At 44.9% G+C, this 27954-nt stretch overlaps 3 protein-coding genes, 1 long non-coding RNA gene and 1 pseudogene across 14 annotated transcripts in view; 3 read left to right on the top strand and 2 right to left on the bottom strand.

The window, feature by feature from the left end:
* LOC309360694 (vomeronasal type-2 receptor 26-like) overlaps window positions 1–27332 on the top strand; it is a 41169-nt gene extending 13837 nt beyond the window's left edge. Inside the window, exon 7 of the mRNA XM_081895440.1 lies at window positions 27293–27332. The gene's annotated coding sequence lies outside the window, so the exon portion shown is untranslated. The remainder of the gene's footprint in view (window positions 1–27292) is intronic.
* The window catches only part of LOC309360855 (uncharacterized protein), a 143993-nt gene that overhangs the window by 115036 nt on the left and 1003 nt on the right, over window positions 1–27954 (bottom strand). For all 10 annotated transcript variants that reach the window (XR_014164247.1, XM_081895800.1, XM_081895799.1 and 7 more), the window contains exons 2-3: window positions 16294–16474; window positions 14757–14879 (exon numbers count right to left, since the gene is read on the bottom strand). Coding sequence is in view for 9 of the 10 variants with exons in the window: in XM_081895800.1 (XP_081751926.1) it covers window positions 14757–14879; window positions 16294–16326 (156 nt within the window). In the remaining variant the exon portion in view is untranslated. The remainder of the gene's footprint in view (window positions 1–14756; window positions 14880–16293; window positions 16475–27954) is intronic.
* LOC309360992 (vomeronasal type-2 receptor 26-like) lies at window positions 22–27488 on the top strand (annotated as a pseudogene). The gene is made up of 7 exons (XR_014173430.1): window positions 22–248; window positions 1033–1324; window positions 1617–2340; window positions 4302–4529; window positions 5413–5539; window positions 6619–7833; window positions 27427–27488. The product of XR_014173430.1 is annotated as a vomeronasal type-2 receptor 26-like (transcript).
* Window positions 771–2723, bottom strand: LOC309361027. Its single transcript, XR_014164309.1, has 3 exons — window positions 2501–2723; window positions 2224–2403; window positions 771–899 (listed from the first exon to the last, which is right to left on the bottom strand). It is a non-coding gene; the product is annotated as an uncharacterized lncRNA (long non-coding RNA).
* LOC309360840 (vomeronasal type-2 receptor 26-like) lies at window positions 24686–27301 on the top strand. Its single transcript, XM_081895766.1, has 3 exons — window positions 24686–24892; window positions 25857–25983; window positions 26257–27301. The coding sequence occupies exons 1-3, from the start codon at window positions 24773–24775 to the stop codon at window positions 27153–27155; spliced, it is 1146 nt and encodes a 381-aa protein (XP_081751892.1). The 5' UTR covers window positions 24686–24772; the 3' UTR covers window positions 27156–27301.

Below are 27954 nucleotides of genomic sequence, written 5' to 3'. Positions count from 1 at the left end.
GGAGGAGGAAGCAGAGCCAGAATGAGATCCCTCCTCCTTCTGTTACTGCTTCTGCTGCTCATGATGCCCTTTGGAGTCTGCGGGAACCACAAGGCGAAGTGCCCCTTGAATCTGGTCAGGGATGAAACGGATGCTCGCAATTACTACCGGCCTGGACACTTTCTCATCACTGGGATCATCTCTCCAAAACGCTTTCGTACAGAAACTGCATACGTCTTTTCTCAGACACCCTTCGCCAGGACTGAAGAGTATGTACTTATATGCAGATGGTTTCGTGGTCCTCCAGTCCTTTTAATGGTTCCTATTTAGCAAGGAAAGAGCCCCTTCCTCAGGGCTGGGGAGCCAAGGGCTGGTGTTGCAGGACTACCCTGCCCTGACCATTGGGCTTGCTGTTGGAGGAGCCGGGAGCTGGGGAGGGGTGTCTAGTCAAAGATTCTAGTAAAGGGGGGGTGCTCATTCGTGTAGTTTCTGATCCAGAATATGGACAATATTATAATTTTACCACACACTCAAACCTGCAAGCCACCAGGCCCCATATGTAACTAAAAGGGGACTGAGGTATTTGGTGCTTCTCTTCCGTCAATAAAATTGTCTCTTATCTACCTATAGTCTAGCCCCTTGGAAGAAGCCAAAGACCACTGCAAAAAAAGCAGCCTTTGCAGCAACTTCCCAGTATATCACACATTTTGAGGGGCGCCTTCATTTCTTACTCATAAAACCATAGTAGAAAAGAATCATAGAGCTGTAGAGATGGAAGGAACCCGGAAGAATCTCTCCTGAAGGATCCATGACACATGGTCAACTTCGGAGGGAGTCTGTTCCACTGTTGAACAGCTCTGTGTGCTGTTTGCATCAAAGCTCCGGTCATGGAGCAGAGATCTCCAAATTTTTGTTCTATGCTAGACAGGAAAAGGTTTGATATTAATGCAAAAAGATAAATAAATACTAATCTTTGTGGATCATATAATGCTTCCTCCCTCCCATTCATATGAATATAAGTTTCACTCTTTTTAAATAATTCATTTATTGCAGGGGGGCATATAGGTTCATCCGGCACATGTTGTCTTTCCTGTTCACCATCCTAGAGATCAACCAGGATCTCAGGCTGTTACCCAACATCACCCTGGGCTACAACCTCTATGAGAACTATTTCGATGCAAGGATGACTTCGGACGCCATGCTAGAGCTGCTTGCAGGCAGTGGATCCAATATTCCCAATTATCACTGTGGAGAACAGAATCACCTGCTGGCAGTTCTTGAAGGAGGCAATACTTTCATCTCAAGAGTGATTTCAGCCTTGTCAGGCATCTACAAAATCCCACAGGTAAGTAGTGGGAGAGCATGGAGGGAAAGAGAATTTCAACTGCATAAAATTCTATTTTCTCTTTGGAGGGGTCAAGTGGGGATATTTTTAAAAATGGGAAAATCCTGAGCTATGGATCCAACATCCCTTTTTCAAATCTGAGCCTTCACCAACTTGACACCTCCAGATGTTTCAGACTACAACTCCCATCAGCCTCAGCCAGCAGAGATTTAGATATCAGTCATTTCATGTGATTAAATACCCGTTATGCTGAAAGTAAAATAAATTGGTGATCTTTTGCTTTCCTTGCTAGATCAGTTATGGCTTCACTGCCCAGGTTCTCGAAGGTAAAACCCTGTTCCCTTTTGTCTACCGGATGACTCCCAAAGAGGAAAGTCAGTACCAGGGGATTGTTGAATTGTTCCTGTATTTTGGATGGACGTGGATTGGCCTCTTCACTCCAGACAATGACAGTGGAGAAAGATTTGAGAGCGCTGTGAAACCTCTGCTGCTCAGCAAAGGGATCTGCATTGCTTTAACAAAAAGAGTACCAGAAAATGATATAGATCAATTTATCAGGCCCGGGGAACCTTTTTTCCTATGGAGACAAGTTGGGGTATTTTTTTACTATGCAACCAATGTAATGGCTATCAGTTTACCCCTGTCAATAAACATTTTTTATGAGAAGGAAATAGGGGCAAAAGTCTGGATCACAACAACTTTTCTAGGAATCAGAGTTGGCTTTTACATCCCTCCATTTTTATTCCAGTACCTCCATGGTTCTCTGTCCTTTGCAATTCAGACCGGAATAAGGAGCAGCAAAGGTGGCAAATATAAATCAGAGAGAGGAGGAGAAACTGCAGCTATTGCCCCAAGAGGAGCGTGAGTTAACCCTGTCTGTAGACAGCTATGTCACTTACATCAATGTTCAAGCTGTGGCTCAGGCCTTGCATGCTTCGCTTTCATCGAGATCCCAGAGGAGGCTGATGGTGGAGGAAGGAGAGCAATGGGGACCCCAAAGGCTACAGCCGTGGCAGGTATTTCCTTCCCCTTTTTGCAAACTGCAGTCCACACAGATGCTGATCTTGACGGGGATAGACCTATAAAATATCAGAGTTAGTATTAGTAATAGTAGCAGACCGCCCAACATATCTCTGATGAAAATAGAACCATCCCATTCCATAATGATAATCTTACTGTTTATAGCCAGGGCTACTTTCAGAGGGGAACTCGCTGGAACTCAGTTCTGGCACCTCTCAGGTGGGTGCCATTGCCATTCTCAGAAGGAGGTGTTCATGGTGAGTTCCAGCAGCTTTTTTGCTAGAAATATATCACTGTTTATACCCCACACATCTCTTTGGGTTGCCTCAGCACTCTGGGCAGCTCCCAACATAAATAAATTAATACTAAAATATTAAACATTAAAAATATTATATTAAGTCTATATCCTCCAACATTTCTCCAATGAAAATATGGACATTCTAAGGAAAAGTGGGACATTCCTTTTTTAAAAAATAATAATATATTTTTATTATTTTCTTCCTTAAACAATATTTTCAGCAATACAATAACAAACACAGAAACTTTTTGCTCTGCCAAGCATATGACTTCCCTTCAGCAGGTTTTCCGCTTTCAAGTCCTGTCTCGCAATTTAGTTCTTTAGCTTCCATTGCCCACATTGTAGGATATATTTCAATCCTGCTAGTGTCTTCAAATTTTTACAATTATTATTCAAATACACAATAAATGTACACCCATCCCTTTGAAATTTTTGATCAGCCTGTTCTCAAATCCTGCAGGTTAGTTTGGCCAGTTCTGCGAAGTCCATCATCTTTGCCTGCCACCATCCTCTTATCCACACTGAATATGTCATTAACTTGATGATATTGCAGCCACCCTGTAAGAAAATCCTTCAATTTGATCATATGGTTTAAGTTTAAAAGCTTTCTCGGTTTCCACCAAAGTGCCTTTATATGTGGCCCACCTTCCCTCCGTATTTAATTTTTGTACCATCAGTACCTCAATAGGTGAGATCCACCATGGTGTTTTCCTTTCTAATAGGTTTTTATTTATTTCTTTTTTAGATACTAATCACGTGGTTCAGGAAACCTCTATGAACTTTCACTTTGTCATACCAAAGATAAGAATGCCACCCAAATCTGTTATCATAACCTTCCACATCTAAAATATCTGTATTCTCCATCGTTATCCATTCCTTTAACCAACAGAGACAGGACGCCTCATAATAGTGTTTCAAATCTGGCATGGCGAATCCACCTCTTTCTTTTTTAATCTATTAACCATTTATATTTTATCCTTGGCTTTTCCCCTGCCAGATGAATCTCAACACTACTTTTTGCCACTCTTTAAATACACCTGTCCTTTGAACACTGGAATTGTTTGAAACAGGAATAACATCTTGGGTAATACATTCATTTTTACCACTGATATTCTACCAGAAAATGACAACTTTAATCTGCTCCATATTTCGAAGTCCCCCTTGATTTCCTTCCATGTGGATTCATAATTATCATTAAACAAATTAATATTTTTTGGTATTAACCAAATTCCAAGATATTTCACTTCCTTTTGCAACCATAATTTCTGATCTACGTTGCAATTCCGTGACCATATTCTTCACTAACAGTTTAGTTTTACCTTTATTGAGCTTAAATCCTGCTACTTGCCCAAATTATACTCCTTTACTCCAATCTTTATCCCTCTCACGTATGACAATTCTCTCAAATTCTTAGTTCATACCTCCAGGACCATTATAAATATCAATGGTGACAATGGGCACCCCTGTCTAGTGCCTTTAGTTATATCAAACTTATCAGTCAAAGTGTTGTTCACTATCAATTTCACCTTTTGCTCTGTTTTATTTGATCCCAGAATCTCCCACTTTTCCAAAGTGAAAAAGGAAAAGTGGGAGTAGAACTGAGATATCCATCTTGGCTTCCAGGTTTCTCAGTGCTGGTGCTTTCCCCTGTCATTCCAGCTTCACCCTTTCATAAGAGAAATCCGGTGTCTGAATACTTCCAGAGGCAGGCCGTGCTTGGATGAGAACTGGGAGCTGCCAGCAGACTTCGATATTATGAACTGGGTAATGTCTCCCAATAAGTCGGGTGACCTTTTGAAAATTGGGAATATAAGGAGAGAGACGTCTGCTAGCATAAAGTTCACCATTAACCCAGAAGCCATTCAGTGGAACAAGAAATTCAATAAGGTAGGGTAAATCACAAAGGGAGAAGGCTAGGAGATGCTTATTATGTTTTTCCTTAAACAACCGCTGAAAAATGACCATATCAGGTTGACCAACGGTGTCTTGACCGTCAATAACAGCTGCAACCACCACTCCTACTTTAACCGAATCTTTAACCGAATGGACTACGTAGATAAGAAGAAAAGGGAAAGCCCCTAGTAAAAGTGAACTATTGGGCTTTCATACATGCAGAAATATAGAAAGCAATTTATTTTAGAAATGATAATTACTGATTTATTGTGGATTTTTTAATTTGTGGAGTAAGCTCACTTGTAGATGTTGCAAATGTTAAACTATTGTATGTGCAGGAATTGAGAAGTGCACAGTTTTTGGTGAAGGATGATAATTTATTTTAAAAATTGCCTATTGTAATATAAGGCTAACGTTAAGAAATGGCACATGAACTAGAAATAACTAAGGAAATAGATCAGCAACAAGAGGAAACCTTGCATGCCTCAAGAACAGAGAGAGGGAAACCAATATTTGGAAAAGTCATATTAAATTTATCTAAATTAGTGGTTGAGAGATTATCAGAATCCTGAACTTTGGGGAAATCACATTTCGGACTCCATTGCCATTTTCTTTGAAGATTTATTAAGCAGGGAATCAGGTAAATGGAGAAGAGGAAACAGAGTTCTGTGGTGCAAACCTCAGTTGTCCTGAACGAATTATGAAGAACAAGATATTCTGGTCACCCCAATGGTCAGTGGGGGGTTGAAAGGACCCTGATGAGGGGTCAAAGGCTGCAGTCCAGAGATCAGTTTCAATTCACTCAATGAGTGAATTACATACCCACAAATACTCCTAACTGTTCCTCTTTGTTGCACCTTCTTGTCTTCCTGGTTAGACCGTACCTCGTTCCAGGTGTACAGAGAGATGTCGACCTGGATATGCCAAGATGGTTCTGGAAGGAAAGCCCATTTGCTGCTATGCTTGTGCTGGGTGTGCGGAAGGGACCTTCTCCGCCCAGGAAGGTGGGTGACTCCAAGGCGGAATGAATTCCTGGAGAGAGTAAACACAGGGGAGTAATCCAGTCTCACCCACTTTTTGTGAGATTTCTGCAGACATTGAGGAATGTGGATTCTTCCTCGACATCCATAGGATTAATCAACTTTATTACATCCAGGAAGGGAGTTGAAAGGAGTGGCCATAAGGAAGAAATCTCTGGGGTTGAAAGTGGGCAGCTGTGAGAGGAATTCCCACAAACATTCCTTCTTTTATTTTTTATACCAAGTCACACCAAAAAAGAAATAATTTTGATATTTATAAAAAATAATAGACAGGTGATGCAAATCAGCCAATTTTTAATAGCAAAAGCACAATAAAAATAAACAATACTTCATATGAAAATTATTACAATATAATCAATGGACGAGAGCCAGTGTGGTGTAGTGGTTAAGAGTGGTAGACTCCTAATCTGGGGAACCGGGTTCGCGTCTCCGCTCCTCCACATATAGCTGCTGGGTGACCTTGGGCCAGTCACCCTTCTCTGAAGTCTCTCAGCCCCACTCACCCCACAGAGTGTTTGTTGTGGGGGAGGAAGGGAAAGGAGATTGTGGGCCCCTTTGAGACTCCTTAAAGGGAGTGAAAGGCGGGATATCAAATCCAAACTCGCTTCTTCTTCTTCTGTTTTGATCTCACTACTATGAACATTGCATGGAAGCAACAAAAAACTGCATTTAAAATGTCAAGTTAAAGAGCTGTTTCTTCAGGACTAGGCAGGATCCAAAAAAAATGCAGTTAACACAAGTGGAGTGCTCATTGCTACTCAGTTTATCCTAGATCACAATGTTGCTTTACCTATTTTAACTTTCTTATTTCCTGAAGTCCACCACAATATAAACAATACTTCATATGAAAATTATTACAATATAATCAATGGACTGTTTTGATCCCACTACTATGAGCATTGCATGGAAGCAACAGAAAACTGTTTGCAGTATTTAACATTCTTATTTCCTGAGGTCCACCACAGAGTTTTTCAAAATGTAAAAGAGCACAGATCATTAGGGATGTAACTGATGCTGCAGCCACTCTTTTTCCTCTTCCCCAGATGCAGAACATTGCACCAAATGCTCAGAAGATCAGTATCCAAACAAGGACAGAGATCATTGTGTCCCCAAGATTACCACCTTCCTGACTTATGAAGAATATTTGGGAATGGTTTTAGCTTCCGTTGCCCTCTTCTTATCTATAAAAGCAGGCATTGTGTTGGGAATCTTCATTAAATACAAGGAAACTCCCATAGTCAAAGCCAACAACCGGGACCTCTCCTACATCCTCCTTGTCTCCCTCCTGCTTTCCTTTTTGTCCTCCTTCCTCTTCATTGGGTGCCCAAGGAAAGAGACCTGCCTTCTCCGACAAACGGCCTTCAGCATCATCTTCTCAGGTGCTGTTTCTTCTGTCTTGGCAAAGACCATCACGGTGGTGCTGGCCTTCCTGGCCACAAAGCCTGGGAACAGGGTGAGGAGATGGCTGGGCAAGAGTCTGGCCAACTCCATTGTCATCTCCTGTTCTGGGGGGCAAGTTCTCATCTGCACCATCTGGCTGGGCTCTTCTCCCCCATTCCCAGAGTCCGACATGCGCTCCCAGGTGGAAGAGATCATCCTGCAATGCAACGAAGGGTCTGTGGCCATGTTTTACGTTGCCCTCAGCTACATGGGCTTCTTGGCTGCCACCTGCTTCACGGTGGCTTTCCTAGCCAGGAAGCTGCCTGGCTCCTTCAACGAAGCCAAGCTGATCACCTTCAGCATGCTGGTCTTCTGCAGTGTTTGGGTGTCTTTTGTGCCCACCTACCTGAGCACCAAGGGCAAGTACATGGTGGCCGTGCAGATCTTCTCTATGTTGGCCTCCAGTGCTGGGCTTCTGGGCTGCATCTTCCTTCCCAAGTGTTACATTATTGTGCTGAGGCCTGATCTGAACACAAAGGAGCACCTGACAACCAGAAATTAAGGGGACACCTGATTCTTAAAATAGTCCATGTTCCTGATGTCCAGAAGTGCATAAAGCAAACACACCTGCTCATCCATGTTGCTCATGCTTCATCTGTGAAAGAGATTGTGTTCCTTCTTAGCCCAACTTTTATGTAGTTCTGTTCACATGAACCGTAAGATGGGAGGAAATGTTTTGCTACCTTGCTTTGCCAAGGATTACAATGAGTCCTGGTGTACTGCCCGTAGTTTGTAAACTATTATCTTTTAATAATTTTGTGTTTTAGGAACTTATATTTATCTCACAACAAGATAGTCTAGAGGGAGATAGGAGTTAGGTTTTTTAGTCTATTTCCTTTGCTATTAACCATATTGATTATGATATTCAACAATACTTTCTAGTTATGTCATTTCTAGATATTTAAATACCTGTGCTCCATTTTCTACCGGTATACTGAATCATTTAGAAGTTCACTTCACATCATTTCATTCTCCTAAATTTTGTATATTAATAAACTGAGAAATTCATTTAAGTTCTCTTCTTTTGTTTGTTGGTTTAATTTCTGTATTGTGTAAGCTCTGCTCCCTGTTCCAAAGAGTAGCAACTGACCTTAGCAAAGTCTTGACTGGAGTACAATGGATTTTATTGCGTTGTCCAGGATATGACACATTGTGCACTGATGTTGAGTGGATCACCAGATTACGAGTGAGCCAGCAACAAGTTTAGCATTGGAGGGAAGCAATGAGACGATGCCAGATAGTTGTATTCCCTGCCTGCCAAACCTTTTCAGGGGAGGCATCTTATGCACAGTCAGGAAGGAAGAGCGAGAGGCCTCCTCCTCCAACTCAGGTTCCTCCCATTCAGGCCCCCATTTATAGTGCAAAACCAAGATCAGATGGGCAAGTAAAAATAACTGACAGAACAGCCACTGATGAAGCATTTAGATTCATTAGCTAAGATTGCATCCTACTTAGACTTTCATCTCTCCAGACTAGTGGAAAGCTTACTATACACTTATTCTTATAGCAATTCAACCTGTAGCAATCCAATGAAGGCTCCTATATAAATTTAATAATTAAAGGTCCCAAGAAAGCTGACTGGGTTATTTATGTATGCAACCACTGCAGCTAGAACTTTATTTGCACAGAAGTGGAAAGAGGAAGGATTGGCTTTTGAAACTGGGGAAATATGTTGAAATGGTGAAATTACCTGCTAAACATGAGGATGAATCTTTTCAGGAAGAATGGAGACCATTGATATCTTATTTGTCAAACTATCAACCATTTGTTGTTGTTTAGTTGTTTAGTCGTGTCCGACTCTTCGTGACTCCATGGACCAGAGCATGCCAGGCACTCCTGTCTTCCACTGCCTCCCGCAGTTTGGTCAGACTCATGTTTGTAGCTTTGAGAACACTGTCCAACCATCTCATCCTCTGTCGTCCCCTTCTCCTTGTGCCCTAAATCTTTCCCAACATCAGGGTCTTTTCCAGGGAGTCTTCTCTTCTCCTGAGGTGGCCAAAGTATTGGAGCCTCAGCTTCACGATCTGTCCTTCGAGTGAGCACTCAGGGCTGATTTCCTTCAGAATGGAGAGGTTTGATCTTCTTGCAGTCAATGGGACTCTCAAGAGTCTCCTTCAGCACCATAATTCAAAAGCATCCATTCTTCGGCGATCAGCCTTCTTTATGGTCCAGCTTTCACTTCCATACATCACTACTGGGAAAACCATGGCTTTAACTATACGGACATTTGTTGGCAGGGTGATGTCTCTACTTTTTAAGATGCTGTCTAGGTTTGCCATTGCCTTTCTCTCAAGGAGCAGGCGTCTTTTAATTTCGTGACTGCTGTCACCATCTGCAGTGATCATGGAACCCAAGAAAATAAAATCTCTCACTGCCTCCATTTCTTCCCCTTCTATTTGCCAGGAGGTGATGGGACCGGTGGCCATGATCTTCGTTTTTTTGATGTTGAGCTTCAGACCATATTTTGAACTCTCCTCTTTCACCCTCATTAAAAGGTTCTTTAATTCCTCCTCACTTTCTGCCATCAAGGTTGTGTCATCTGCATATCTGAGGTTGTTGATATTTCTTCCAGCGATCTTAATTCCGGCTTGGGATTCATCCAGCCCAGCCTTTCGCATGATGAATTCTGCATATAAATTAAATAAGCAGGGAGACAATATACAGCCTTGCCGTACTCCTTTCCCAATTTTGAACCAGTCAGTTGTTCCATATCCAGTTCTAACTGTAGCTTCTTATCCCACATAGAGATTTCACAGGAGACAGATGAGGTGATCAGGCACTCCCATTTCTTTAAGAACTTGCCATAGTTTGCTGTGGTCGACACAGTCAAAGGCTTTTGCATAGTCAATGAAGCAGAAGTAGATGTCTTTCTGGAACTCTCTAGCTTTCTCCATAATCCAGCGCATGTTTGCAATTTGGTCTCTGGTTACTCTGCCCCTTCGAAATTCAGCTTGTACTTCTGGGAGTTCTCGGTCCACATACTGCTTAAGCCTGCCTTGTAGAATTTTAAGCATAACCTTGCTAGTGTGTGAAATGAGTGCAATTGTGCGGTAGTTGGAGCATTCTTTGGCACTGCCCTTCTTTGGGATTGGGATGTAGACTGATCTTCTCCAATCCTCTGGCCACTGCTGAGTTTTCCAAACTTGCTGGCATATTGAGTGTAGCACCTTAACAGCATCATCGTTTAAAATTTTAAATAGTTCAGCTGGAATATCATCACTTCCACTGGCCTTGTTATTAGCAGTGCTTTCTAAGGCCCATTTGACTTCACTCTTCAGGATGTCTGGCTCAAGGTCAGCAACCACACTACCTGGGGTGTATGAGACATCCATTTCTTTCTGGTATAATTCCTCTGTGTATTCTTGCCACCTCTTCTTGATGTCTTCTGCTTCTGTTAGGTCCTTTCCACTTTTGTCTTTTATTATGGTAATCTTTGTACGAAATGTTCCTTTCATATCTCCAATTTTCTTGAACAGATCTCTGGTTTTCCCCATTCTGTTGTTTTCCTCTATTTCTTTGCATTGCTCGTTTAAGAAGGCCTTCTTGTCTCTCCTTACTATTTTTTGGAAATCTGCATTCAATTTCCTGTATCTTTCACTATCTCCGTTGCATTTTGCTTGCCTTCTCTCCCCTGCTATTTGTAAGGCTTCATTGGACAGCCACTTTGCTTTCTTGCATTTCCTTTTCATTGGGATGGTTTTCTTTGCTGCCTCCTGTATAATGTTGCGAGCCTCCATCCATAGTTCTTCAGGCACTCTGTCCACCAAATCTAAATCCTTAAACCTGTTCCTCACTTCCACTGTGTATTCATAAGGGATTTGACTTAGATTGTATCTTACTGGCCCAGTGGTTTTTCCTACTTTCTTCAGTTTAAGCTTGAATTTTGCTATAAGAAGCCGATGATCTGAGCCACAGTCAGCTCCAGGTCTTGTTTTTGCTGACTGTATAGAGCTTCTCCATCTTTGGCTGCAGAGAATATAATCAATCTGATTTCGATGCTGCCCATCTGGTGTTGACTATGAGGGCCACTCCATTTCTTTTACAGGTTTCTTGACCACAGTAGTAGATATGATGGTCATCTGAACTGAATTCGCCCATTCCCGTCCATTTTAGTTCACTGATGCCCAGGATGTCAATATTTATTCTTGCCATCTCATTTTTGACCACATCCAACTTACCAAGGTTCATGGTTCTTACATTCCAGATTCCTATGCAATATTTTTCTTTATAGCATTGGACTTTCCTTTCGCTTCCAGGCATATCCGCAACTGAGCGTCCTTTTGGCTTTGGCCCAGCCGATTCATCAGCTCTGAATCTACTTGTACTTGTCCTCCGCTCTTCCTCAGTACCATGTTGGACGCCTTCCGACCTGAGGGGCTCATCTTCCAGTGTCATAACTTTTATATGCCTGTTGCCTTTGTCCATGGAGTTTTCTTGGCAGGGATACTGGAGTGGCTTGCCGATTCCTGCTCCAGGTGGATCACGTTTGGTCAAAACTCTCCACTATGACCTGTCCATCTTGGGTGGCCCTGCACGGCATAGCTCATAGCTTTTCTGAGTTATTCAAGCCCCTTCGCTACGGCAAGGCAGTGATCCATGAAGGGGACTATCATCCATACATGAAGTCAAAGGCAGGATTTAACATATAAGCAGCGCATTACTGAAATACGACATTGGGGCTTTGATAATAAAAACAGGTTTTTTAAAACATCTGATAAAAAGAAGTAATAAAAGAAGGGGAGTCAAGAAGAAAATGTGTGGGGTTTTTGTTTGTTTTTTTAAACTGTATACGAAGACAAGTGATTGGAATATCTGTGGAGACTTAATAATTTATTTATTTTTAATCTAATAAAGAAAGCATCCACCCAGATTCTTAGGAAGTCGAGGTAATTTGATTCTTTTTTATTATTTTAACTTTTGGAATGCTCTAAAGACTGTAAACTTTGTTATGATCGTCCTGACTTATCTTGACGTAAGGCGCTCTAGGGGTGATTGGCAAAAATAGTGCATGGAATTTATGAAAGATTAAATAAGTAAGTAAGAAAGTAAATAAATATTAATAAATAAATTCATAAAGAATAATAAAGCTGCTAGAATGCTAGCCTGGCTTCTGCGCACAAAATTTGTTTATGAGTAGAGAAGCTTCTGCTCAAAGACGAGGAACAAGTTGGCTCCATATGCAACAGAAGCTCTCCTTCCGCAGAACATGTCGAAGGGGAAGGGAGAGCCTAAGGCTCAGAGCAAACTTTCTCCCCTCATCCAACCCCAGAGAGCTTCCCTCTGTTGGAGAAGCCTTTCAAAGAGGGGGTGGAAATTCACTTGAAGTGCCTTCAAAACCACCAACATGCTACTTCCCTTCAGGGGGAGAACCAGAAGGGATTGGCAGGAATCAAATCCACCTAAAGTGGCCAACTAGAAGAAGAAGAAGAGTTTGGATTTCATATCCCGCTTTATAACTACCCTAAGGAGTCTCAAAGGGGCTCACAATCTCCTTTCCCTTCCTCCCCCACAACAAACACTCTGTGAGGTGAGTGGGGCTGAGAGACTTCAGAGAAGGGTGACTGGCCCAAGGTCACCCAGCAGCTGCATGTGGAGGAGCGGGGAAGCGAACCCAGTTCACCTGATTACGAGTCCACCGCTCTTAACCACTACACCACACTGGCTCTCTAAAGCATCCCTAACAGATAGCCATCCAAACTCTGCTTCAAAACCTCCAAGGAAGGAGAGTCCATGGTCGGATCCAGCTCCTTCTTTGGTCCTTGGGAGCAAAGTTCAGGCAAAGTTCAGGCCAAACTTCCAATTCCCAAAAACACCTTTTGACTTTTCTCCATCATGTTTTTCTCCATCTCTGCACCTGCTGCCTCAGAGATTCCAGACTTCGGAAAGTTAGTGTGATGAAACTTATTCCACTTGGAATAATCAAAATTATAGTGATCTCCTTTTCTAAATGCTCAGGAGATATTTCTGGAGGTTACATCAGCCTCAGAAAGTAGCATGACAATATTAATTGCGCTGTGTCTGGGAAAGAAAAAGTTGGTGCAGAGAATATTTCCTGTGTTGGAGACAGACTGAGACAAGATGCAGAGCTGGCGACAGAGGGGTGTGCCTGCCTTGTGCTTCCTAGTTCCGAAGGTAGAGTTGAAAACCATCCAGATTGGGAAAGCCCACCCAGCCTGGTCTTGCAAGAGTCGTTGGGTTCTTCTGCTTCGCCTCCTTGGCAGGTAAGAGGAGGAGGAGGCAGAGCCAGAATGAGATCCCTGCTCCTTCTGTTGCTGCTTCTGCTGCTCATGATGCCCTTTGGAGTCTGCGGGAACCACAAGGCGAAGTGCCCCTTGAATCTGGTCAGGGATCAAACGGATGCTCGCAATTACTACTGGCCTGAACACTTTCTCATCACTGCGATCATATCTCCAAAAGCCTTTTATAAGGAAACTCCATACGTCTTTTCTCAGACACCCTTCGCCAGGGCTGAAGAGTATGTACTTCACAGTTTCGCGGTCCTCCAGTCCTTCTAGTGGTTCCTATTTATCAAGGAAAGAGCCCCTTTCTCAGGGCTGGGGAGCCAAGGCTGTCCTCATGTTGCAGGTCTACCCTGCCCTGACCATTGGTCTTGCTGGCTGGGCTGATGGGAGCTGGGGGTCCACTAAAAGATTCCACCCAAACCTCTCCCATTTCCTTGTTCCCTGGGTCTTCCTTAGTGAAACACTCTCCTACCTTTGATTCTGTGTTGCTTTTAGTAGAATGCTAGGATGCCAATGAATCTGGTCAGGGGTCAAAAGGATGCACTAAATTTTCCCACCTGCAGGATGCCATGAAACTCAGGCAATTCCCAAGGCTCAAGGGTTTTATTCAATATTATTCCATTTGGACAATTCAGAAACTGTCGTTAGGGAATGCTACAGTTTTACAAATGGAATTTAAGATCCTCTGGGTGACGTTTGGTGGCTGAAGAGCAGAAAAGATGTACTTTAATTGAAATGATGAATAAAATAATATGAATCAGGAGACTTCCTTGTTCATGGAGTCAGGTCTCTAAAATGTGAAAAGGAATTATTCCTTTTTTTCACACACAAACAACTGGCCTCATTTCTAAGTAGTGAGATGTTTGAGATTTCTTCACTTGGAATCCATAGGTACCTGTTTCCTATCCCAGAGGGAGGCATGAAACTCAAGCAATTTCCAAGCTGCCAAAATTATTTTATGTTTATTCTATTTGGATCATTTGTGAACAACCTTAGCCCAGTTCTCTTGACACAATACCACAGGAGACCTACAGCTCACCATGGGCTACATTAAAGGTTTCCTCCTCCAATCTCAGCACTTTTTCCTTTCTGTCACTGCTTTTTAAAAAAACTTAAGGGTGGAACATTATGCTTCAAATAAAATGATTATATAAAATAATACAGACCAGGGGGTGTCCTCATTGGTGGAGTCACTGATCCAAACATGGGCAAAATTATAGATTTTACCACACACTCAAACCTGAAAGCCACCAGGCCTCATTTGTAACTAAAAGGGGACTGAGGTATTGGTGCTTCTCCTCGTTTTATCAAATGGTCTCTTATCTACCTATAGTCTAGCCCTTTGCAAGAAGCCAAAGACCACTGCAGCAAAAGCAGCCCTTGCAGCAACTTCCCAGTATAGCACACATTTTGAGGGGCGCCTTCATTTCTTACTCATAGAACCACATTAGAATAGAATCATAGATTGCAGAGATGGAAGGAACCCGGAGGAATCTCACCTGAAGCATCCATGACACATGGTCACCTTCGGAGGGAGTCTGTTCCACTGTTGAACAGCTCTGTGTGCTGTTTGCATCAAAGCTCCTGTCATGGAGTAGAGATTTCCAAATTTTTGTTCTATGCTAGACAGGAAAAGGTTTGATATTAATGCAAAAGGATAAATAAATACTAATCTGTGTGGATTATATAATGTTTCCTCCATCCCATTAATATGAATATCAGTTTCACTCTTTTTAAAGAATTCATTTATTGCAGGGAGGCACCTAGGTACTTCTGGCACGTGTTGCCTTTCCCGCTCACCATCGTAGAGATCAACCAGGATCTCAGGCTCTTACCCAACATCACCCTGGGCTACAACCTCTTTGAGAACCATTGCGATGCAAGGATGACTTCGGATGCCATGCTAGAGCTGCTTGCAGGCAGTGGATGCAATATTCCCAATTATCAATGTGGAGTTCAGAATCACCTGCTGGCTGTTCTTGAAAGAAGCAACACTATCATCTCAAGAGTGATTTCAGCCTTGTTAGGCATCTACAAAATCCCACAGGTAAGTAGTGGGAGAGCATGGAAGCACAGAGGATTTCAACTGCGTAAAATTCTATCTTCTCTTGGGAGGGGTCAAGTGGGGATATTTTTCAAAATGGGAAAATCCTGAGCTATGGATCCAACATCCCTTTTTCAAAACTGAGCCTTCACTAACTTGACTCCTCCAGATGTTTCAGACTACAACTCCCATCAGCCTCAGCCAGCAGAGATTTAGATAGATCTCAGTCATTTCATATGATTAAATACCCGTTATGATGAAAGTAAAATAAATTGGTGATCTGTTGCTTTCCTTGCTAGATCAGTTATGGCTTCACTGCCCAGGTTCTCGAAGGTAAAACCCTGTTCCCTTTTGTCTACCGGATGACTCCCAAAGAGGAAAGTCAGTACCAAGGGATTGTTGAAGTGCTCCTGCATTTTGGATGGACGTGGATTGGCCTCTGCACTCCAGACAATGACGATGGAGAAAGATTTGTGAGCGCTGTGAAACCTCTGATGCTCAGCAAAGGGATCTGCATTGCTTTATCAAAAAGAGTACCAGAAAATGATCTATATCAATTTATCAGGCCTGGGGAACCTTTTTTCCTATGGAGACAAGTTGGGGTATTTTTTTACTATATAACCAGTGCACTGAGTATCCAAGGACTCGTGATAATACTTCATTTCCATGAGAAGGAAATAGGGAAAAAAGTCTGGATCACAACAGCTTTGCTAGAAATCAGATTTGGCATTTACCTCCCTCCAGATAAGTTCCAGTACCTCCATGGTTCTCTGTCCTTTGAAATTCAGACTGGAATAAGGAGCAGCGAAGGTGACAAATATAAATGGCAGACCGATCTTATGTATTATTTTAATCAAGCATTTCAGTGTTCATATTCAAAGCATCAGTTGTCCGTGAAAGGCAGGGTAAGATGCAGAGAGGAGGAGTACCTGCAGCCATTGCCCCAAGAGGACCGTGAGAGAGCCCTGTCTTATGACAGCTATGGCACTTACATCAATGTTCAGGCTGTGGCTCAGGCCTTGCATGCTTTGCTTTCATCTAGATCCCAGAGGAGGCTGATGGTGGAGGAAGGAGAGCAATGGGGACCCCAAAGGCTACAGCCGTGGCAGGTATTTCCTTCCCCTTTTTGCAACCTGCAGCCGACACTGATGCTGATCTTGACTGGGGATAGACCTGTAAAATAACATAGTTACTATTAGTACTAGTAATAGTAGCATACAGCCCAACATTTCTCTGATGAAAATAGAGACATCCCATTCCATAACGATAATCACTGGGCAACAATTTTTTACTTTTTGAATGTTGTCTAGATTTCTACAACTGCTTTAGGGTATTTTTGCACTGCTGAATCAGGAAATGGCATCCGTTTCTCTCCATCAGGTCGGGTTTTTGTGCTATCTTGATTTGAAAAAAAATCAGATCTTGTGACAAAATCTATTACATTTTTGTGGCATTATCGGCTGATTTTTGTCAACACATATGTCAGGGAACTGACATCTAAAGCGCCGCAGGTGCAAAGGCTCCCTGAGGTTGAGAGAGCAGTAGCAGCGGAAGAGGGAACCAGTAGAGGGCGAGCAAGAACTCCAAGGGAAAGTGAGTCGGAGGGATGGCTCAGAGACGCTTCAAGCGAAACCAGTGGGGAGGTCTCAGGACCTCCTATAGGGACACCCACACCTCGACGGAAACTGTCACGCCGAGAGGCCAGACGACGTGTTTCCGTTAAGGAGCTTTTATGTTGGAAACGTTTCCGAAAGCAGCCACTTTCGGATTCTACTAGTGATTGACGCAGCCATGCTGGAGGGGCTCCGTCACAGGCAGAGGTTTGAAAACCTGATCAAACTCTGAGGGACTTGCATTTTACGCACAAGCAGCTCATCGTCCCATCACAGCAATCCGAAAGTCACCGAAAGCCAGCTTGTGCAGAGAGAAGCATCATGAGCAACCCAGCCGGAACCGGGGGTGCAGGAGCAGCTGGAGGGGGTCCAAGCCTGGAAGAAAGGTACAGAGCGTTGGAGATCCAGTTGGCGCTGCAAACGGCGAGGCTTGAGGAGAGGAGGGCTCAGGATGCAGAAAAGGGAAAGGAGAAAACCACCCCGCTCGCCAGAAAGGTACCAGGATTGGTGCAGAAATTCGGGGGGGATCCCAGGAACTATCATGCCTTTAGAACAGAGATGCAATACGCTCTAAACTTGCAGTTTGATGACTTCCCCGACGAGGAATCGCGAGTGGCGTATGTGATTGGCCATCTCGAATCCGGGGCGAAAGATTGGGTTAGACCCCTGATGGCAGCGAATAATGAGATCTTAAAGGACACGAGGAAGTTTTTTCGTGCCATGGACCTGATGTTTTCCAGCGATATTGAGCAGGGGGTGGTGCGAAGGCAGTTAATGGCTTGCCAGCAAGGAAGCAGATCTGTCCGTGAGTACTGGACTGAATTTACTATGCTGATTCATAAATTGGGGTGGGACCTATCGGCGGAGCCCATCCAAATGCTTTTCGAAGAGGGGCTTTCTTCAACCGTCAAAGATGAGCTTTCCCGGGGGCCCAGGGCGGAGTCTATGGACCAATTAACCAAATCTGCGCTGGCCATAGGAGCGCGCCAGGAGGCGAGGGCTTTGGAAAGGCGGGAAGGGAAAGGAGACCGTTGGAGGGAGTTCCGCATTCCAGACATTCCAGAGCCATCTTTCCCGCCGGCAGAGCCGATGGAAGTTGGAACAGCGCGGGCGCGCGCAGTTTCAAATCCCAGTGAAGGGCGGAAGAAGGAGGGAAAGAGCGCCAAGAGATGTTATCTCTGCCAACAGCCAGGGCACTTTGCCAGAGTCTGCCCACAAAGAAAGGAATGGCAAGGGATGGCAGGAGCTGTTGGGGGAAAGGAAGAGGAAAGCAAGGAGCAAGTAAAAGCCAACGCCTGGCTGCCACCGTCGGGGCACAGCAGCCAGGCCAAAGAGCAATGAAAGTGCCCATGCCAGAACCTCCCAGACCTGCTTTAGTGATAGAGGTGTTACTAGAACTGCCAAACGGACACCCACTAAAGGTCAAGGCGCTTTTGGATTCAGGCAGCTCCTGTAATTTCATGAGTAAGGAGTTTGCAGCTGAGCACCAGATACAGACCATCCCTTTAAGTAACCCCTTGCAGGTGACTACGATTGACGGCAGAGAGCTGTTGGGGGGAGAAGTTAGCCAACAGACTGTCCCGATGATAATGAGAGTGGCAAGGCACACCGAACAGATAGCGTTTAATGTGGCCATCCTGGGAGGAGCGCCCATCATTTTGGGGATGAGCTGGCTGGCGCTACACGATCCGCTAGTGGGCTGGCATCAGAGGGTGGTCTCCTTTGGGTCAGCGCATTGCCTAGAACACTGCAAGGAGGGGAAGGTCTCGGGAGGAGACAGAGTCACCCTAGCGGGGATGGAAGTGATGGGCAAAGGGAAGGTGCCCCCGCAATACGCAGATCTGAGCAACGTATTCAGCGAAAGGGAAGCAGACAAACTGCCACCGCATAGACCCTTTGACTGTCAAATCAACCTACTCCCAGGGGCCCAACTCCCAGTAGGCAAGCTGTACGCCATGTCAGACAGGGAGATGCAGGAGCTGAGGGAGTTCATTGACAAAAACTTGAAGCGAGGTTTCATCAGAGAGTCCCGAGCGGTGGGGGGCAGCCCAGTGTTTTTTGTGGACAAAAAGAACACAGACAAACCGAGACTGGTGTGTGACTTCAGGGCCCTCAATGCAGTGTCGGAGCCCCTGGCTTTCCCTATGCCCCGAATTGACGACATTTTGACCAGAGTAAGGAAGGGAAAGATTTTTACAAAACTGGACCTGCGGGGGGCGTACAATCTGATACGCATAAGGAAGGGAGATGAATGGAAGACCACCATGTTTACCCCTTTGGGAGCCTTTGAATACCTCGTTATGCCCTTCGGTCTACAAGGGGGCTCCGCCTGTTTTCAAGCTTTTATAAACCACGTTCTGGGACCTTTGCTCTACAAGAACTGTGTGGCCTTTTTAGACGACGTGTTGGTGTATTCGGAAGATGAGGAACAGCATGTGAGGGACGTTCGAGAAGTGTTGGGCAGGCTGCAAGCCAACCAGCTGTGGGTGAAACTGGAGAAGTGCCAGTTTCATACCAAGGAGGTGGAATTCCTGGGGTACCGCTTGTCAGACAAGGGATTGGCCATGGATCCAGGCAAGGTTCAAGCGGTACTGGAATGGAAGACACCGAAGACCAAGAAGGACGTGCAAAGATTCTTGGGGTTTGGGAACTTTTATCGGAAGTTCATCAAGAACTTTGCCCACTTGACGGCGCCCATCACCGACTGCCTCAGCAGCAAGAAGAAATTTGTTTGGACGGTGGAGGCGGATCGAGCCTTTGAAGAACTGAAAAGGGCTTTCGCCTCGGAAGAACAACTTCTGCATGTGGATTTACAAAAACCCATGAGAGTGGAAACAGATGCATCCGACCGGGCTATAGGGGCGGTCCTTCTTCAACCGGGGAGGAGTGCGTCGGAGTGGAGACCGTGTGCATTCTTCTCGCGGAAACTGAATAAGTCCGAGAGGAATTACACGGTGTATGACAGGGAACTACTTGCCATTCACGAAGCATTCCGGAGGTGGAGACATTTATTAATTGGGGCACAACACAAGGTGCAAGTGTGCACCGACCACAAAAATTTAGAGTATTGGAGAACAGCTCGAGTGCTCAACCAACGACAAGTGAGATGGGCACAGGAATTCTCCAAATTTAACTTTGAGATTTGTTATGTGCCAGGCCCAGAAAACGTCAGGGCGGATGCGCTCTCACGCAAACCAGAATATTGGGAAGGGGAGGAGGTGATCGAAGAGAGACATGTCATCCCGGAGGACCGCTGGGTGTGTGGGGCGGCGCTGGTGGGGCAACGGGAACTGGTGGAGGAAACGGAAAATGATGAATATGCCCAGGATAAGCTCAGAGGTCTCAGGGGGGAGGGCGAGAGCCCCGGAGGTTTTGAGGAAAGAAATGGGGCATTGTATTACAAAGGGGCACTGTATATACCCGAAGGTGAATTGAGGGGGAGAGTACTCAAGCAGTTGCATGATAGCCCCACGGCGGGACATTTTGGGCAACACAAAACCATGTGGTTGGTTACCAGGGAATTTTGGTGGCCTAAGGTGAGGGAAGATGTAAGGGAGTATGTAAGAGGGTGTGACCAATGTCAGCGAGCCAAAGGGGAAAGAAGGGCGCCGGCAGGGTTATTAGAACCTTTACCCACACCAGAACGGCCTTGGGAAGCGATATCAATAGATTTTATGACGGATCTGCCAAGGTCCAAGGGGAAAACAGCCATCATGGTAGTAGTAGACCTGTTAACTAAGATGTGCCATTTTGTAGCATGCTCACATGCAGTCACAGCGGAAGAAACGGCGAAGTTGTTTGTGGAACATATCTTTAGGTTGCACGGGGCTCCCTCGAGGGTGATCTCAGATCGAGGCAAACAATTTACTTCCAGGTTCTGGAGGAAGCTCATGAGCTTGCTACACGTGGAAGTTAATTTTTCAACTGCCCGGCACCCTGAAACCAACGGGCAGGCGGAAAGGGCAAATGGCATTCTTCAACAATATCTTAGGTGTTATGTCAATGACAGAGAGAACGATTGGGTCGAAAAGTTGGCGTTGGCAGAATTTGCCTACAATAATGCGGAGAATGTGTCCACAGGGATGAGTCCCTTTTTGGCTAATTACGGGTGTCACCCCAGGGCATTTCCAGGGGAAGGAGGGGAGAGATGGAGCGTTCCAGCGGCTGAACATTTTGTAGAAGAGATGGAAGCCATCCATCAGCAGCTCCAGCTCAACTTAGAAAGGGCCAAGGCACAATATAAGAAGCAGGCAGACAAGAACAGAAGGGAAGGTGAAACCATAAGGGTGGGGGATCAAGTGTGGTTGTCAACCCAAGGGTTGCCGTTCAAAGGGGGTTGTAAGAAACTGAGGCCCAGAAGATTGGGACCCTTTGAGGTGATTCAGCAGGTCAACCCGGTAGCTTTCAAACTCCGATTACCCAACCACATGAAATTGCACCCAGTGTTCCACAGGTCGTTACTGTCACCATACAGGGGGGGACGTGAAGGGGAGCACGTCAGGGGACCAGCCTTGGAAGAGAGGGAACGCCGCAACCATGTAGCGGAAATCCTCGATTCCAGGTGGAAGGGTAATCAGGTGGAGTATTTGGTGGCGTGGGAAGGGGAACCGGAGTCAGAAAACACCTGGGTAAGTGCAGAGGAAGTCAATGACGAGGTTTTAACAGAAACGTTCCACCAAAGGTTCCCGAGGAAACCTCAGCCTATAGCAAGGTTTAGGAGGGAGTATTTCGGCACCACCGATGAGGAAGAGGAAATGGAAGGGTTCGCGGAGTCGGAGTTGGAAGATGGAGTGGACTCTGATGACGAAGAGTACCTAGAGAGTAGGAACAGCAACAAGTGGAAGGAAGTGTTCGCGACGTCGGAAGATGAGGGAGGTTCTTTCAGGGGTTTTACCTCCTCACCGCCAGTAGGAGAGGAGACGGGAGGGGGTGAAGGGGGCCCTGGAGGGGAGGTGGATGTCAGGGAACTGACATCTAAAGCGCCGCAGGTGCAAAGGCTCCCTGAGGTTGAGAGAGCAGTAGCAGCGGAAGAGGGAACCAGTAGAGGGCGAGCAAGAACTCCAAGGGAAAGTGAGTCGGAGGGATGGCTCAGAGACGCTTCAAGCGAAACCAGTGGGGAGGTCTCAGGACCTCCTATAGGGACACCCACACCTCGACGGAAACTGTCACGCCGAGAGGCCAGACGACGTGTTTCCGTTAAGGAGCTTTTATGTTGGAAACGTTTCCGAAAGCAGCCACTTTCGGATTCTACTAGTGATTGACGCAGCCATGCTGGAGGGGCTCCGTCACAGGCAGAGGTTTGAAAACCTGATCAAACTCTGAGGGACTTGCATTTTACGCACAAGCAGCTCATCGTCCCATCACAACATATCATCCTAAATACGTTTTTAAGAGAAAAAAATGTTTTTCCAACAACATATATTGATTACCTGATAGAAACATCGATTACTGTAAACTGAATGGTGGGCATTGATAAAGGTAAGTACACGTAAATTGCATGTTGCTTCACCATTTTTCAAACTTCAGGGCTTGAACTTCTTGGAACTCCTGGAATGCTCAGCGGCAGGGAGGTCTCTCTTCAGAGTCCAACAGTAGTCAGCCATCATGACTGCGTCCCAGCGACCCTGATACCTGGTCTCCATCTCTTTCATGTCCTGATGGAATCTCTCCCCCTGCTCGTCACTCATTGAACCCAGGTTCTCAGGAAACCGGTCCATATGTGAAAATAGGTAGTCCATCTTGACGCTCATGTTGCAGCCCAGGTTTCTGAAAGCAGTCAGCATGTTGTTGACAAGTTCTGCGTAGTTTCTGGCCTTATTGTTGCCAAGAAAGTTATTCACTACCAGAACAAATGCCTTCCACGCTTCCAGTTCCACTTTGTTCATTGAGTTTCCGAACTCTGGATCTCTGATGAGCTGACGGATCTGAGGACTGTCAAAGATGCCAGCTTTCAACTTCTCCATGGTCAATCCTGGAAAAGCCTGGCACAAGTAAGTGAATCAGTCACCATCCTTGTCCAGAGCCTTGGTGAACTGCTTGATTAAGCCGAGCTTGATGTGCAGCGGTGGGAAGAGTATTCTGTCTCTGTCCACCAGAGGGTCGTTGAAGACGTTCCTTTCTTTGCAAGGCACTAATTCCTCCCGCACAGGCCAGTCCTTCTTCGTGTAATGCTGAGCACGGTCCCTACTATCCCACATGCACAGAAAACATCGGTACTGGTTGCCGTTCTTTAGCAGAACACATTTCAGTGATCGCTTGCTGCTGTCAATGAACAGTCTCCAATCTTTGGGTTCGTACTGTGGCACTCCAAGCTTGAGCGGAAGCTGCGCAATATCTGCACAGTACACCAAGTCCTTCTCTTCCGGGAAAAAACGGAGGTACTCTTGATGCCTGTTGCAGAAGAAGCTGATGCAAGCACTGTCAGAGAGGTTTTTTTCCTTCAGTCTGGATGCCAACAGTTCGGCAGAGTCCTTTGACAAGCTGAGGTCACGAACTAGATCATTCAACTCCTTTTGGGAAAATGGATGTGGAGCATCATCTTCAAGAACCACTTCTTCTTCATGTCCTTCAACACTGGAGGCATCTTCGTCACTAATGTCAGGAAGTACTCCGAAGATAGGTACTGGAATTTCATCACAATGAGCTACAGGACGATGTGCTGATTGAAGATCAGGATACTTGAGGCTGCTCCAGTTCTTTCTGTTGATCCCAGTCACATCAACAGCACAGAAGTAGCAGTCAGTGACATGGTTTGTCGGCTCCCTCCAGACCATGGGAATTCCAAAGTTCAGACTCCTCTTGCCATTGGTCCACCCACGAAGAGTCTCGGTGCATGCCTTGCACACCATGTGTGGCGCCCAAGCTTTATCCTGGTCACCAAGTTTAATACCAAAATAACTTTATGCTTTGCCGCACCAATTTATGGAAGATTTCAAGGTTTTATGACTTCAAACTGATCCCTTTTCGACATAATCACCCAGAACTATTGGACCTGAATACTTCTTGTCATTAAAATAATCATTTCCAATCAAAACAATTATTTGACATGGCATTTTACCCCCCACCAACTTCTTCTAAAATGCTCCACACAAGCGTACATGTGAACAAAAACGTAAAAAAATGACATGTGGCCATAGCTCAAAAACTTGACCTGATTGAACAAAACCAATGTGATTTTTGGATTCAGTGCATCAGATTCGTTCTAAATCAACTGAAAAAACGCAGACAACAAATTTGTTGTTGACCAGTGTTTACTGTTGATATCCAGAGCTTTTTAAAGGCGGAACTCATTGAAACTCAGTTTTGGGACCTCTCAGGTGGGTGCCATAGAAAAATAGCACTCTTTATACCCCACACGTCTTTTTGGGTTGCCTCAGCACTCTGGGCAGCTCCCAACATAAAGAAATCCATACTAAAATATTAAACATAATAAAAATTCCCTATATAGGATTGGACGCCTTGTGGGTTGGATAACTCCACATCTGCCAACATTTCTCCAATGAAAATAGGGACATTCTAAGCAAAGTTGGGAAATTCCAGGATCAAATGAAAAACTGTCTCTAATTCAGGGACATCCCTGGAAAATTGGAGCACTTGCAGGGTCTGTAGTAATAAAAATGGCTGAATAGGAATTCCAGTCTACATGAGATACACGCAGCCCCAAATCATAAGAGGTTGAAGTGAGTAGGACTGAGATATCCATCTTGGCTTCCCGTTTTCTTAATGCTGGTGTTTTCCCCTGCCATTCCAGCTTCACCCTTTCTTAAAAGAAATCCAGTGCCTGAATACTTCCAGAGGCAGACTGTGCTTGGATGAGAACTGGGAGCTACCAGCGGACTTTGATATTGTGAACTGGGTGATGTTTCCCAATATCTCTTATGACCTTGTGAAAATTGGGAATATAAGGAGAGAGACGTCTGCTGGAATAAAGTTCACCATTAACCCAGAAGCCATTGAGTGGCCCAAGAAATTCAATAAGGTAGGGTAAATCACAAAGGGAGAAGGCTAGGAGATGATTACTATGTTTTTCCTTAAACAACCGCTGAAAAATGACCATATCAGGATATCAGGTTGACCAATGGTGTCTTGACCGTCAATAACAGCTGCAACCACCACTCTTTCTTTTCACAGCAGCTGAGATAGGAGGTAAATTTGGGGTGCTCAAAGAAAGGATAGAGCCCAGAGGTCCTCAGAGAAGACACCAGAATCTTCGACAGAAAGGACTACGTAGATAAGAAGAAAAGGGAAAGCCCCTAGTAAAAGTGAACTATTGGGTTTTCATACATGCAGAAGGATGGAAAGTAATTTATTTTAGAAATGATAATTACTGATTTATTGTGGATTTTTTAAATTTATGGAGTAAGCTCACTTGTAGATGTTGCAAATGTTAAACTATTGTATGTGCAGAAATTGAGAAGTGCACGGCTGTTGGTGAAGGATGAGAAGTTAAAAAAAAACCCCTATTGTAATATAAGGTTAATGTTAAGGAATGGCATATGAACTAGAAATAACTAGGGCATTCATCAGCAATAAGAGGAAACCTTGCATGCCTCAAAAACAGAGTGAGGGAAACCAATATTTGGAAAAGTTATATTAAATTTGTCTTAATTAGTGATTGAGAGATTATCCGAATCCTGAACTTTGGGGAAATCACATTTTAGACTCCATTGCCATTTTCTTTGAAGATTTATTAAGCAGGGAAGCAGGTAAATGGAGAAGAGGAATCAGAGTTCTGTGGCGCAAACCTCAGTTGTCCTGAGCGAATTATGAAGAACAAGATATTCTGGTCACCCCAATGGTCAGTGGGGGGTTGAAAGGACCCTGATGAGGGGTCAAAGGCTGCAGTCCAGAGATCCGTTTGAATTCACTCAATGAGTGAATTACATACCCACAAATACTCCTAACTGTTCCTCTTTGTTGCACCTTCTTGTCTTTCTGGTTAGGCCGTGCCTCGTTCCAGGTGTACAGAAAAATGTCGACCTGGATATGCCAAGGTGGTTCTAGAAGGAAAGCCCATTTGCTGCTATGCTTGTGCTCGGTGTGCGGAAGGGACCTTCTCCGCACAGGAAGGTGGGTGACGCCAAGGGGGAAGGTATTTCTGGAGAGAGTAAACACAGGGCAGAAACCCAGTCTCACCCACTTTTTGTGAGATTTCTGCAGACATTGTGGAATGTGGCTCCTTCCTCAACTTCCTTAGTATTAATCACCTTCATTACATCCTGGAAGAGAGTTGAAAGGAATGACAATAAGGAAGAAATCTCTAGGATTTCTTCAAAATGTAATCGAGTTCAGATCATCAGGGATGTAAGTGATGTTGCAGCCACTCTTTTTCCTCTTCCCCAGATGCAGAACATTGCACCAAATGCTCAGAAGATCACCATTCAAACAAGGACAGAGATCAATGTGTCCCCAAGATTACCACCTTCCTGGCTTATGGAGAATATTTAGGAATGTTTTTAGCTTCCGTTGCCCTCATCTTATCTATAACAGCAGGCACTGTGTTGGGAATCTTCATTAAATACAAGGAAACTCCCATAGTCAAAGCCAACAACCGGGACCTCTCCTACATCCTCCTCGTCTCCCTCCTGCTTTCCTTTCTGTCCTCCTTCCTCTTCATCGGGCGCCCAAGGAAAGAGACCTGCCTTCTCCGACAAACGGCCTTCAGCATCATCTTCTCAGTTGCTGTTTCTTCTGTCTTGGCAAAGACCATCACGGTGGTGCTGGCCTTCCTGGCCACAAAGCCCGGGAACGGGGTGAGGAGATGGCTGGGCAAGAGTCTGGCCAACTCCATTGTCATCTCCTGTTCTGGGGGGCAAGTTCTCATCTGCACCATCTGGCTGGGCTCTTCTCCCCCATTCCCAGAGCCCGACATGCGCTCCCAAGTGGAAGAGATCATCCTGCAATGCAACGAAGGGTCTGTGGCCATGTTTTACGTTGCCCTCGGCTACCTGGGCTTCTTGGCTGCCACCTGCTTCACGGTGGCTTTCCTAGCCAGGAAGCTGCCCGGCTCCTTCAACGAAGCCAAGCTGATCACCTTCAGCATGCTGGTCTTCTGCAGTGTTTGGGTGTCTTTTGTGCCCACCTACCTGAGCACCAAGGGCAAGTACATGGTGGCCGTGCAGATCTTCTCTATGCTGGCCTCCAGCGCTGGGCTTCTGGGCTGCATCTTCCTTCCCAAGTGCTACATTATTGTGCTGAGGCCTGATCTGAACACAAAGGAGCACCTGACAACCAGAAATTAAGGGGACATCTGATTCTTAAAATATTCCATGTTCCTGACGTCCAGAAGTGCCTAAAGGAAACATAGCTACTCCTCCATGTTGCTCCTTCTCCACCTCTGAAAGAGATTATGTTCCTTCTTAGCCCAGGTTTTGTGTAGTCCTGTTCACATGAACAGTAAGATGGGAGGAAATGTTTTGCTACCTTGCTTTGCCAATGACAACAATGAGTCCTGGTCTACTGCCCTTAGTTTGTAAACTATTATCTTTTAATAATTTTAAAAAGATTTAAAAGGTTTTTGAGTCTGTTTGCTTTGTCATGACTACCTATTAACCATATCAATTCTAATATTCCACAATACTGTTTGGTTATGCCAGTTCTATGTATTCACTTTTCTATGCTCCATTTCTCACATTTATGCACTATCATTCATAAGCTGACTTCACATCATTTCCTTCTCCTAAGCTTTGTAAATCAATAAACTGAGAAATTCATTTAAGACATCTTCCATAGTCTGTTGGTTTAATTTCTGTATTGTGTAAGCTCTGCTCCCTGTTCCAACGAGTAGCAACTGATCTTAGCCAAGCCTTGACTGGGATCCAATGAATTTTATTGCACTGGCCAGGGTTAGGGGCGGGCGAGGCAGCCGGGAAGAGAGGGAAGAGGGAACTCCGGCGCTCACGAGAGTGGCAGGCCGCCTACGCCAATCTGGGCGAGTCATTGTGAAAGGAGGTGGGGCGAGTAGAGCTGGGGAAGGCAATGGGTCGCGAAAGGCAGCAGTGGAAAGCGGGGAGAGGTGGGGCGGGGTTTAGTGGAGAGTGG

This window comes from Podarcis melisellensis (genome assembly GCF_964234715.1).
Source record: "Podarcis melisellensis genome assembly, chromosome: 18".
Classification (NCBI taxonomy): domain Eukaryota; kingdom Metazoa; phylum Chordata; class Lepidosauria; order Squamata; family Lacertidae; genus Podarcis; species Podarcis melisellensis.
This window is presented reverse-complemented; position numbering and strand designations above follow the sequence as displayed.

Excerpts from the sequence above, each read along its gene's own strand:
- LOC309360840 (XM_081895766.1), top strand. The coding sequence starts at position 24,773 with ATGTTTCCCAATATCTCTTATGACCTTGTGAAAATTGGGAATATAAGG. Across the intron at positions 24,893-25,856 it reads GGCCCAAGAAATTCAATAAG|GCCGTGCCTCGTTCCAGGTG; the intron begins GTAGGGTAAATC and ends CTTTCTGGTTAG. Across the intron at positions 25,984-26,256 it reads GACCTTCTCCGCACAGGAAG|ATGCAGAACATTGCACCAAA; the intron begins GTGGGTGACGCC and ends CCTCTTCCCCAG.